The sequence below is a fragment of the Ilyonectria robusta genome, assembly GCF_021365365.1.
Source record: "Ilyonectria robusta strain PMI_751 chromosome Unknown BGZ61scaffold_21, whole genome shotgun sequence".
NCBI lineage: Eukaryota > Fungi > Ascomycota > Sordariomycetes > Hypocreales > Nectriaceae > Ilyonectria > Ilyonectria robusta.
The window spans coordinates 581,572-593,972 of NW_025764455.1; the positions used below are offsets into that span (position 1 = coordinate 581,572).

At 59.4% G+C, this 12,401-nt stretch overlaps 2 protein-coding genes across 2 annotated transcripts; both read right to left on the reverse strand.

Moving 5' to 3' along the window:
- Positions 1-150: 150 nt before the first annotated feature.
- Positions 151-8,041, reverse strand: BGZ61DRAFT_361750 (uncharacterized protein; the record flags this gene model as incomplete). Its single annotated transcript, XM_046241292.1, has 2 exons — positions 151-5,208; positions 5,255-8,041. 2 exons carry the CDS (start codon positions 8,039-8,041, stop codon positions 151-153), a joined length of 7,845 nt encoding a protein of 2,614 aa, XP_046099692.1.
- A 3,694-nt stretch (positions 8,042-11,735) lies between these two features.
- Positions 11,736-12,392, reverse strand: BGZ61DRAFT_482373 (uncharacterized protein; the record flags this gene model as incomplete). The annotated part of the gene is made up of 1 exon (XM_046249392.1): positions 11,736-12,392. The coding sequence occupies one exon, from the start codon at positions 12,390-12,392 to the stop codon at positions 11,736-11,738; it is 657 nt and encodes a 218-aa protein (XP_046099693.1).
- Positions 12,393-12,401: the final 9 nt, after the last annotated feature.

Below are 12,401 nucleotides of genomic sequence, written 5' to 3' on the forward strand. Positions count from 1 at the left end.
TGATGGTATGCTCTTATAAGCTTGATGGCTAAACTCTAGATACGAAGAGATGACATAAAAGACATTGGTATCATTATCCGACGCCCACAACACCAAACCGGTTAACCTTGTAGAATAAACAAGTAAAAAGACAAATGAAACCTGACACTACTACTTGAAAAAATTGTGACGTCCAACTGGAGACACATCTTGGGTGGCATCGTTCAATCTTCCCCACATGGACATGTGCGGATATCCACCACCAGTGGTCGACAAGGGACTCACTTCATCCTCATAAACAGAACCTTTTGTTTGATTCTCTCCATTTTCCTCCATGATGGCCTCCGCAATTCCATCAGAGCCACCACTATTCCGTCCTGCAAATAGTCCCGAGAGCGACTCAATGTCCATGAGCTCCGGGACGCTGGTAATCGGATCGCGAGGAGTAATGGGAGTCAGCGGGGTGTCGACACTGGTAGGCGACATCTCCCCGTGATCCCTGCTCTCCTTGTGCTTCTTCCAGCTCGGGGCCTTGATGCTCAGCCCACGCATGCTGTCGCGCCCGCGGAGGAGCCGCATGCTGTTGCGCCACGTCAACGCCTTGTCCGCGCTGGAGGCGGGCTTGGGCGCGGGCTTGTCCGGCAGGAAGCTCGTTGTCTTGCTGCGCAGCGGCAGCGAGAGCGCGCCGCCTTCGCGTAGAGCCTGGGCGACGAACGCGAGCTGGGCCTGCTGCGTGGGGTTCTCGATGACGTCCTCTGCGGCGAAGACGACGCCGTCGATGCCTCCGATGTTGAGCTGGGGGAGCTTCTGGTTGAGGCGCGAGGCGAGAGTGTGGGCAGGCAGGAGAGAGTCTGCGCGGCTGTAGAATGGAGTCTGCCGAGGCTCCTCCTGGTCTGTCGACTTCAACACCTCGTTCCAGGCTGTGGCGATGGCATGCTCAAGGCTGCTTCGCTGCTCAGGAAGCAGGAGATGGTCGATCGGAACGTGTCCAGCAGCTTTCTGTTCCGGGAAGGGGATGCGCTTCTCTGAACGCTCAATCTCGGCTGCGGATTGCAGCATCGGCTGGGCGAAGGTGTCGCGGGATGTCAGTGTATTCAACGCCGCGACAAGGAGTCGCATACACTCTTCGACGAAGGCAGCGCTGACTCGGTTCTCGGCAAACTGGATCTGGATATTGACCAGCTCGGAGCTCTGCATCGTCGAGCACACGAGAAGATCTGGTAGGTCGCGCGCTTCGGGCTCGACCGTCTTGTAAGTGAAGGTTGTGCTCCCAATGTTGAGCGTGGCAGATCCGTCGACGGGAGCCGTGGTCTGGTGATGCACCACGGTGCTGAAACGCGTCCAGGATGGCCAGCGAGTGCATCTCTGCGCAACCTCGCGGACGCCAAACGACTCGTAGCGGCAGTTGGAGCGGCGCTGGCGCTGGAGGGACTTCATGAGGTCCAGCGGCGTGCTGTGTCGCGCAGGGAAACGGAAGCGCACCGGGATGGTGTTGGTCAGGCAGCCGACCATGCTGGAGAGGTCGACGTTGGCTGGCAGCTTGATGTTGTGCCCCTGAATCGTCTCGCCGAAGAGCACGTCGTTTACACCGGAGACGGTGGCGAGCACCGTGGCCCACGCCGCCTTGACGATGTCGTATGGTGTCATGCCTTGGTCGCCGAGGGTGTTGATCTTGATTGTTTCCTGGACAGACTTGACTTGGGATGTTGGGCCGCATGGCTTGGAGTGCGAGACGACTTCGGTCATCTTGGCTCCCTCCAACTGCTTGGTCCAGTACTCAATGCCGCCTGCTTCGCTCGCAGACTTGGCTGCCCGCATGTACGCGTAGAAACTGGACGCGGTCTGAACGTCGTTGTTGTCTTCATATAGAGCGGTAAGATCCTGTACGAGAAGAGACACCGAGGCGTCGTCAATCTGGGCCTTGCTAAGTCGGACGATCAGAGTACCCTGCTCTCCAGCGTCGAGATAGGTAAAGTCCGTAGTCGGAACGTGAGGCTGGAACTCGATGCTCTGGTTCTGCGTGACTACCTTGTCCGCGACGCTCTCCAGCCGTGAGGTCGGGCATTGAAATGTCTCGAACGCGGGCTGGAACGAACTGCACAGGACTTGGTATACCTGCTGCCCGTGGAAGACGAAAGCTGTTCGGAGAGCAGGGTGTAGTTTTGTGAGCGCCTCGCACGCAGCTTCGAGCTTGTCGGCGGAAAGGCGGCCGTTGAAGTTCAAGACGATGCTGACGATGTCGGCGCGGGTCTTGTACATAGCTAACTCGAGATTCCGGATTTGCTCCGACGAGGCCTCGGTGACGTCGAGGACGTCTTGCGCTCTGCACTGGAGCTTGGGGGCGATGACGTTCTTGACGAACTTGGAGTCGAAACCCTTCATCAAAGCCAAGTTGCGCGGCGCCTTGACGCGCTCCTTTTTGGGAGGCTGGTACGAAGTGGTCGCCGAGCGGCAGATCTCCGTGAGGGTGACCTCCTTGAAGATGTCGGCTAGGGAGACTCTGAGGCCGACCCTTCGGCATGCAACCACGAGCTCCGAAGCCAAGAACCTGTTTCCTCCCGCCGAGATGAAGCTGCTCGACCCCCTAATATCCACGACCGGGACGCCGAGCACGCGCGCCCAGACGGAGCGCATGACGTCCTCGGGACGTGTCAGGGGCAGCGGCTTCTGGGCGAGGACGACGCGCTGGATCTCCTGCGGGTTGGGCACGCTCGACATGTCGACGAGCTCCGCGTACGTCAGGCCCGCGGCCATGCGGAGCAGCTTGCGGCGGTTGATCTTGAGCGACGTCGACATGGGGAACGCCTTGAGCGGAATGAAGACGGCCGGTACGCAGTGCTCCGGCAGTCTGGGTGCGCTGGCGTCTGGGTTGTCGAGGGATGCCTCGAAGAGCTTCTTGGCGATAAAGGTGCGCTCCTTGACCCGCTGGCTGACTTCCTCGAGGCCCTCCTTGCCGTCGAAGAGCGAGTCGCCGAGCTCAAGGAAGGCGGCCAGGATCCGCAGGGAGTCCTTGGTGGCGATCTTGTCGACAACGACGTCGACGCCGGGGCCGAGACAGCGGCGGATTCTCTGCTCAACATTGGCAACGTCGACGCTTGAGCCATCAACTACGACGTCGTCGCGGACGCTGGAGATGAACTGGACCTTGCCGTCGTCCAGATACCGGACTCGATGGCCCGTCTTCAGGTACCGCGCCCTGGGCTTCTCCGAGGGACTGGCCGTGCTGTTTCGCCGGCTTGGGGCCACGAGCGGCATGTCAGGGGCGAACCGGTGAGGAGTGACGCTCGGGCTGTCGATGGCCAGCTCGCCGATGGCGCCCACGGGCATCAGCTTCCGGGGATCCTCGGGGTTGAGGATCCAGAAGCGGCCCATCAGGGGCGGCGGGATGATGCTCAGGTCCTTGTCTTTGGCGACCTCGGTGACGGAGATGCCGAGGGGGCAGACGTCGGGAGCGCCGTAGGCGAGCAGTACGGTTCGGTTCTCCAGCCACGGGCCGTACGTGTCCTGGTCAAGCTTGCGCGTGCGGAAGCAGAGCGTCTTGAGGCTCGGGACGGACGCAGGGTTGATACGGCGAGCCAGCACAGTCGTCATGTACGTCCAGGTGACGCCCATCCTCGCGATGGCGCCGGCCAGGTCGTGCACGCGGTCCCTGGGCGACGGGACGCACACACAGCCGCCGTGGACCATGGTGCCGAGTATCTCCACGAGCGAGATGTCGACGTTGAAGGCCGACAGCTGCAGCACGCGGCTCGCGGCATCCATCCTGAGTGCGGGGCCCTGGGCGACAAAGGTCGAGCACAGCGCCGAGTGCGTGAAGAAGATGCTGCGCGAGCTGCCGCTGCTGGTGCGCTTGGGGGTGACGAAGACGCAAGCGGCGTGGTCGGGCGTGGCCTCGCGGGCGAGCGTCGACAAGTGTGGCGGCAGCATGGCGAAGAAGGCGTCGTTGACGATGACTAGGTTCAGCACTACAGCGCCGAGCTCCTTCCAAGCCGTCTCGCTGGCGAGCACGATGTGAGGGTTGAGATATCGGATGGTGGACTGCACCGTGACTTGGTCTTGATAGTCGAGCGCAACAAAGCTGGCGCCGGCTTGCATCACGGCGAGAAGCATCACCGGAGCCCAGCGGTTCTTCTCGAGCACGACGGGGACCGTCATTCCAGGGCAGACTCCGAGGTTGACCAGATACGTCCTCAGCCTGGTCACCAGCGTGGCCAGCTGGATATAAGACAGCTCGCCGTCCCAGGCACAGACGGCCGGCGCATGCGGGCGAATCTGGCCGTGGCGCAGAATCACGTCGTGCAGACAGGCGTCGACCTTCGGAGACCGCTGGCCGGCCTCCCAGTCGTGCAGGACGAGCTGGGCGTAGTCGCGGTCGGTGAAGAGGTCCGTCTCACCGATCAGGCGGGTTGGGTGCGCGATGATGGCCTTGACCGCGCTCTCGAAGCTGTTCATGACGCTGTGGACCTGGTTGCTGGAGAGGAAGCGCGAGCTGAGGTTGGCGTGCAGTCGGTCGTTGGTGAACATGGCCGTCAGGGAGAGTTGGCAGTCGGTGCGACGGGCAGAAGTGACCAGCGAGAGTTTGATCTGGTTCATATCAGCGCCGTCACGCGCGTACCCTGCGAAGAGGTCTGCGTCCTCGAAGAAGAAGCAGGTGTTGAAGAGGTTCTCGCGGAGGTGGAGGGCGTGCTGGATCTCGGCCATGGTGAGGTTCTGGTGCTTGCGGGAGTTGGCAAAGGCCTCGTCCACGGCCGCTAAGCACTCCTTGATGGTCTGGTCGGGAGAGACGTCGACGGAGCAAGGCAGGATGCTGGCAAAGCTACCGACGGCCTCGCCGATGCCTCGGAGGAGCTCTTCGTCGCGGCCGGCATACTGGTAGCCAAAGGAAACGTGGTCCATGCCGACAAAGGCACGCAGGACGAGAGCCCACGCAAGCTGCAGAACCGAAGCGGGCTCGACCTCGCGGCCGCGGCAGAATGCCATGAGCTGCGCGCGACTCACCTCAAGGTCGAAGGGCTGCGGCTTGGCGACGTCTTCAGCTTCAGGGGTTAGGCGGGGGAAGAGACACGGCTTGGCGGAGGCTAGGTCTGTTTTCCAAACCTCGAGGCTGTAAGCTGTATCCAGGGATGAGACGTGGTAGAGATATGTGTGGTGGAGGGCCTCGTTGTGCGAGGGCGTATGGCCAGAGTAGACGCTGCACAGCTCTTCCATGAGGTTGTGGACGCTCGTCAACTACTTCTGTTAGCACCTTGATTCCGTGTTAATGGATATCACTTACATCGCAGATTGCTTGGCTGACATCCACCCTCACCAACGTCTTGGCGGTTGTATGGCACACCGAAAGACGATGGCGCGGCTCCATCAGGGGCATCTTGAGGGCTGGCACCCGGGACAGCGCCTCCTCAGGCCTGGACGACTCGAGAAACAGCATGCTCGGCGACGCCTTCTTGAGCACGACCTGGTCGAACAGGCCCTCTCGAGAGACGCTGTCGATGAAGATGCTACGCAGGGCCGGCTTGTTGGCCACGATGCTCTGCCAGGCCTTGCACAGGCGAGTGGCGTCGACTGCGGTGCCGTCGGGCGCTCGCAGCTCGTACACGCCGTGGACGTGGAAGCTCTCGGCGCTCTGGCTCTGCGACATGAGGATCTCCTGCTGCGCGGGTGTGACGGGGTAGATGGTCTCAATGTCCTTGGAGCTCGGGAGGCCGGATCCAACAAGACGGTCGGTGCCCAGCCTGGTGAGTGCTTTGTAGGATGTCCTGAGAAGGGGCACATCGGACAAGGTCAGTTCGGGCTCGTGATAGCGCAGCCGGCCGATTGCCTCTAGCACCAGGTGCTCGAAGCTCTGCAGCCACAGCTGAATTTTGTCCTGGTGGTCGGCATGTTTGTGGTACGTGAACTCGACGTTGGCGCCCGAGTCGTCCATCATGACCGTCACCTCGAACAGCGCCAGGCGGCCAACGTTGGCGCCAATGTCGGACCTCAGCGTGCGCGCCGCCTGGCCGGGAATGGTCATGGGCTGCAGGATGCCGTGCTCGCGCTGGATGCCCTGTAGCGTGTCGACCCAGTTAAGAACCACCTCGACGGGGATGCCCGAGGCGCCTTCGGCGGTGGAGAACTCGGACGTGAAGAAGGGGATGCCGTCGCGGGGGATCGCCCGGCGGGTGTCCTTCATCAGCTTGATGACCTGGAGCAAGTCTGTTGCGGCTTCCAGGCCGACGCCGACGGGGCACATTGATGTGAACCAGCCAACCGTCTCCATGATGTTGAAGTCGGCGTGAACCACCTCGCGGCCATGCTCCGACTTCCAGAGGGTAGGAGGGCTACGGTCTGTGAATGTCTGGCGGAATGAGAGAAGCAGAGAGGCCAGGAATACGTCGGCGGCGTCCGTCCTCAGCACGTCGCTGCACGCTTTCTGCAGGATCGAGGAGAGTTCGGTGGAGAGGGTAAAGGTGGATTGTTGAGTGTTACCGTAGCAGTTGGCATCGCGACTTACATCCCAGTAGCCGAGGTCGGCTGGCAGCACCTCAAACGGGAGGGTGGGCTCGAACAGTCGCTGGCTCATCTCATAGCTCTGGTAATCGACCCAGTGGGGAAACGGAATAGAACCCTCGGAGAGGAGCGTCCCTTCTTGGAGCAGCTCGTCGAGATCATGCACCATGATGCGCCACGAGATCAAGTCCACCACCAGGTGGTGCGCCACGAGGTAGAGCATCTGCTCGTTGTCGTTCTGGACATGCTCGACCGCAAAGACGGGGCCGTCTGTGGGGTTGATGGCGGCTTGGGCGGCCTCGACGAGCGCCGACATCTCCTCGTCGTCGACGTCGGAGTGATGGCCGAAGCGATACGAGTTTGAGGCTTGCGGGATGATGACTTGCACCCACTCGTCATGAGCGGGCCTGAATCGAGCTCGAAGCATGGCATGGCGAGCAACCATGGCCTCAACGGCGGCCTCGATATCAGAACTGTCGGCTCCCCCCTTGACTCTCAACATGATACTCTGGCTGTGGCGGTATTCAGGCTCAACGATGCAACTTGACTCGCGCATATGCTGCATCGACGTCTGGAAATAAAGCTGCTGCATGGGCGCCAGCGGGAAGCACTCCATCTCGTCACAGTCGACCTCGTCGTCCTCCCGCCAAACCTCCATGCGGGACTCGGCCCACGACCGGCGGTGCTGCTCGCGCGAGGACGGGTTGAGCGAGGGGCGCCGCGGCTCCGGGATCTGCAACGTCATAATGTCCTCATAGACGGCCTCGTTGATGTTCTGCACCCACGTCTGCAGCCTCCTGGTGTCCGGGCGACCGCCATCGCGCTCGGCCATGCGCCGCAGCGGGATCCAGATCTGCGGCCGCCGCGAGTCGGCGCCCCATTCCTGCACGGCCATGCGCAACAAGCGGATCTCGCGTTTCTGCGCGGCGTGTTCGGAGCGAGGCGGCAGTAAGATGTCGTTGGACGGAGGAGTGGCGGGGAGGGCCTCCGAGTCGCACATCTTGACCAGGGCCACGAGCTGGCCGTCGAAGGGCCCGGCACGCGGCGTCACTAGACATACATTGCTGACCCGCGGGCTGGATTTCAGCAGGCTCTCGATGTCTTGGCCGGTCGGTCTGGTGGCGACGCAAGAGTCGTCGCTGCTCGACGAGGTCGTGTGCGAGCCGTAGCTGGATACCGAGTATCGGTGGACTGGTGAGAAGAGGTCGTCTGCGCTGGCGCTCAAGCTAGACGGTCCTGATTCGTTGTCGTCCTCGGAGGCAGGATTACTAGCCTCCACGGGGCTCATAAGACGTGGCGGGAACGGTGTAATGCGAGTCTGCAGCTCGGCGAGGGTGTGGCAGCCCATGATGTCGTCAGCTTTGGCCTCGATGCCCTTCCTCCGACAGGCCAGGCGCACCGTCTCGGCGGCCTCTTGGTCGCCGCCGAGGTCTGCAAACGAGTCGAAGAGCAAAATGTCTTTGCGGGGGATGTTGAGCGTCTGGGCGACGGCCATGATGAGGCGCTCCGAGTCCGGCTCGTCGTGTAAGACGCCCGTGTCGAGCCGGGGCAGGCTCGGTCGTTGCTCGGCCATGGCGACAAGCGCTGACGAGCCGTGTAGGTCGGGGAAGGAGAATTGGGAAGCAAGATGGGTATGATAAAAGGTCGGGAGAAACACTGTGAAGACGGACCCGGCTGTCTTAGCTTAGCCACATGGCGGAGTGAAGACGGGCGAAGAGAAGGCAAGACGGAAGCAGCCCGGCGAGGATGAGAGGCGGGTAGTCTCAGAGCAGATGGAAAAGAGACGGAGAGGGAGGATGAAGAGGGATTCTAGAATAAGCAGCCAGCCACGAGCAGCACTGGGCACCGGGGGCTAGATAGCTGTTCCTGGATTCTGGTTCCTGGATGGAGGAGATGCAAGTAAGGTAAGCTCAGCTCAGGGCCGTCAGTCTTGAGCCGCCGTCCGCCGTTTCCGGGCGTGTCGGGGGAGGTCCGGTGGTCTAAGTAGGGAAGAGGGCGGAGCGTGCGAAGAGATGATGGTGGAGGAGATGTACGCAGCGTGTGTCGTGTGTGCAGCGTGCAGCGTGCATCCCATGGAAACGTTGGGATATCCTTGGATCCCGGCATCACAACCCCAGCCAGAGGAGCACGGGGGCATCGGGCCAATGGCGGTGCTGCATCGCATCATGCATATGGCGGGCTTGCGGCGCGCGGTTGACGATGGCAAGGCAAGGCAAGGTAACGATGTGGGAGGAGGAAGTTAGTATGTGCAACCAACCCTGCAGTGGGATTCGAGAGCCGTCCCGCATTCCGCAGTTTCACAATACACACTCCACACTCCGCAATCCACAGTCCGCATTCCAAATGTTGCCTCCCAGACGAGCGTTTGCCTGCGTCGAGAACGGGCGATTTGTCCCATCCACAACGGGGATCCACAATCCAATTACACAATGGCTCTGTATGTGCAAAGTATATCGGCCATCTGCGGAGTATCCAGCCCGGCGGCCTGTTGTTGTGTCGTTCGGCATCCGACACACCAGAAACAAGGGTTGCACCGCCATGACGCACGCCCACTCGACCCACGCAGCGGCGCTCTCTGGCCATGCTGCTGCTCCTTCTTGATCGCCTGGTTTATTACCGTGTAACCTATCCGGCAGCCTCATGATCAGATGCGGCGCTGGAGCTATACCGACTGAGGAGTCAAATGGCCACCAACCGACTTGGCCTGGACCAACTGGCCGCGGCGGAGTGAGACACTGCTGAAGATGCAGTGAATCAACACCCGATATACTTTCTTTGGATCCAACTATACGGCAGCCCGCCCGGCCACCCCATCTTTGTCATGCCGGCGTCGATTGGCTAGCTGCTGACGAGAATAGAAACAAGCCGCCGCCAAGCTGAGCTGGTGCTGGAGCTGAATAAAGCCCGAAAACAGCCACCGCCCCCCCCCCCCTCCGGACAATAATACACGGCGCATAGGAGCAAGTCAACAAGGACCAACCTGTTTTCTCTGGTCCCGTCACCCTCGGCACATTCATCTTCCTCTCTCTGATGGAGCCCGGTTCGTTTGGCCCTTTCCCCAATGCGACAGCCCATCAACCCACTAACCCACTTAACTCTCGAGTCTTTGGCATCATGATTGCTTGCAAAGGATCCGCATCCTGGGGGAATAAGTAGTAGCCCGTCCAGGATGGTCCCCGGCCGGATGAACGCCAACAGGGAAAATCATTTTAAAAAAAGAAGAAAGAAACAAAGACCCTTTGCCCTTGTCTTTTGCCCTGTCTATTACTATCGTACTGTATGTAGCACCGTCGTCGCACAGCCTCCGCCGTCGATCGGAGGAGCCACACCCGGCCGGAGAGGGGGTCTGCCGGCGCACGGGACTGGCTGCTGCGCACGACTCATCATGCACTCCGCCACAGCGACATCTCGACTCAGCAGGGATAACAACACCCAAGTCCCAAAAATGTGTGGCTTTTCCAAGTGCCGTACTTACTTTGGCACTTTGGCTGCATCTAATTTGTTCATGCTGATGCTGATGCTGATGGTGCTCACTCGCTCTCGGCATCCGAAATGAACGCCTTTCGCTTCATCCCTGCAAGTCTAAATCCTTCTCTCGTCTAGCCGCCGAGTTGCACTACCTACCTACCTACCTACCTACCTCCCTTAGTTTTCCTCCTCGCAACTCCTAGTTCACACCACGTGCATTACAAGTCCCTGACAATCCACGCCTCTCGCCGATCAGCTTCTATTGGCTCCTACTCTGGTTCCTCCAGGCTCTGGTTCCTCCAGGCTCTGGCTCCTCCAGACTCTGGCTCCTCCCATAGCGTACCATTATCGCTCCTATCACTCCCATCACTACTAACCTCGGAAAGGAATCCCACTCCTCTAACCTCCCAAGGGATTCTCTTTAAGCGGGTGCCTGAATCCTTCGCCGACTACTAACCGCAACATGGAGTTGAACTAGGTTCGTCATGTAATATGTGCGATCCGTCTACCATTCACTAATCACTATCCACTATCCATCTACAGTCCAACCAACCTCTTTTCCCCCTCAATCCTTCAATCCCTTCCTCCTGCCCTATACGACAGAGACTCACATCCATCCTCTTCCTCGTCATCGTCAAGATTAAAGCCATCCGCCTTGTAACCCAGTCTGCTCATCTCCTCAACCGTCCACATCTCTCCATATCTCGCCACAACTTGTCATGTTTAGTGGAGAGCTGCAACCCTCACCATCCTGATAATCTTCTTCCTGCATCATCTATTGTGCCATCGTTCCCTTTGCAAATAACCCCCAACATCCTCCAGACGTTCCTCGCCGCAAAGGATTCGTCCATTTCCTGCAAGGATCGCATATATGGGGAAGCCGAGAACGCTACTATTAAACCAAAGAGACGGCCCTGTGTGAGGCCATTCCCGTCACCGAAACATCGAAATGCAGCATCCCACGCCCGACCAACGCCCAGTCGCCCCCGGCAGCCCCCACGGCGTTTCACCGTTTCGTATTGGTATCTAGCCGCTGACAAGCCAACTTGAAGTGACCTTCTGGGCGACCAGCCATCGCATCCTTGCCCAACCATGCCCGAAAGCGGCACAAGCGAAATGCTATCCTCCCCTGCCATGACGGCCCATCCGATCCTACAGCAGGGATGTACCCGCTGTCCCGCTTCTGATAACACTCGATTAACTCCTGCTTTGCAGCGCATACGCGGGCATCCGTGTATGTGTTATTCATCCTCCGGAGTATTGGCCGCGAAGAGCATGGAGTTATCAACGTGGCCAGATTCTTTCTTTGTCGTGGGAGTTGGCCCCATGAGCGTCTGCACTTGTTGGCGAGCATGGCTCAACCGGCCAACTGCTGTCTTGCCTCGGCACATTTACCGTTTGTTCATTGGCGTATTCGTCAACGTGCTCGTTAAAATGTTCGTCGGCGAGCTCGGCATGCAATCAGCGCTCGGCAGGCTCATTGACGCTCGTCCAAAGACTAACGTCATCTCCCATTTACGAATCCACATACAAACTCACATACTCCTATTGTCTTCGATCCTACAACACTGGATACACAGTCTCCCTATCCCGCAACATACTACGTACAACACATGGACCTAATCAAAACAATAAATGATATATATCGTACACTAATCGCCTGGCATCGCCTGTTCATTGCTCAAGATACTCCATCATTATACCCTCGGATTCCTCCAGACCCTGCATGCCCCCAGCCGCCGTTCCAGTAAATCTATGCCCCATCTAAGCCCCTAGAACAGTTTGGTATCATATTGAATTCAAATGACAACCTCGTCATCATCCGGGTCCTCGATGCTCGTTCGCCTCTTTGCCTCCTTGACCTCAACCGCCTTCTTGTCGTCGTTATCGCCCGCATCGTCCCCAACCCCTGCAGATCCGGCCTCGTTAGACTCCAGCTTCTCTGCCTCCTTCTCCTTCTCGACCTTGGATAGCCCAAACGGCCACAGACCGCTTAGACCTCGAGTGTTCCCCTCCTTTGCTGGGTTGACAGCCAACGGCCTCAAAACAAGGCTGTGATCATCGCCCCCAGTCGTCCGCTCATCTTCTGCCATGGCAAAATCTCCAAACTCATCATCGTCGTCGTCGTCACGCTCATCATCAGACTCATTACCATCTGTCTTCTCCCTGGTTCTCACCACGCCTCGCCACCAAGAACCACGCTCGTCCTGGTCGTCGTCATCGTCGTCCATGTCTTCCTCCGTGTCTGCAAAAGGATCCGAAGGGTTGTCATCGTCGTCGTCATCGACATGATGCAGAGCCCCAGAGCTCGACTGCGTGGCCTGGCTGTTTTTCTGGTGCATCGCCAGCCGAGCCGCCAGCTGGAGTCTGGCCCGTGAAGGAGGAATGTTCAGCGGTGGCGGCGCGTTCAGCGGCGGCGGGGGAGGAGGGGGTGGTGGAACCGAAGGCGGGTCCATCAACCCGCC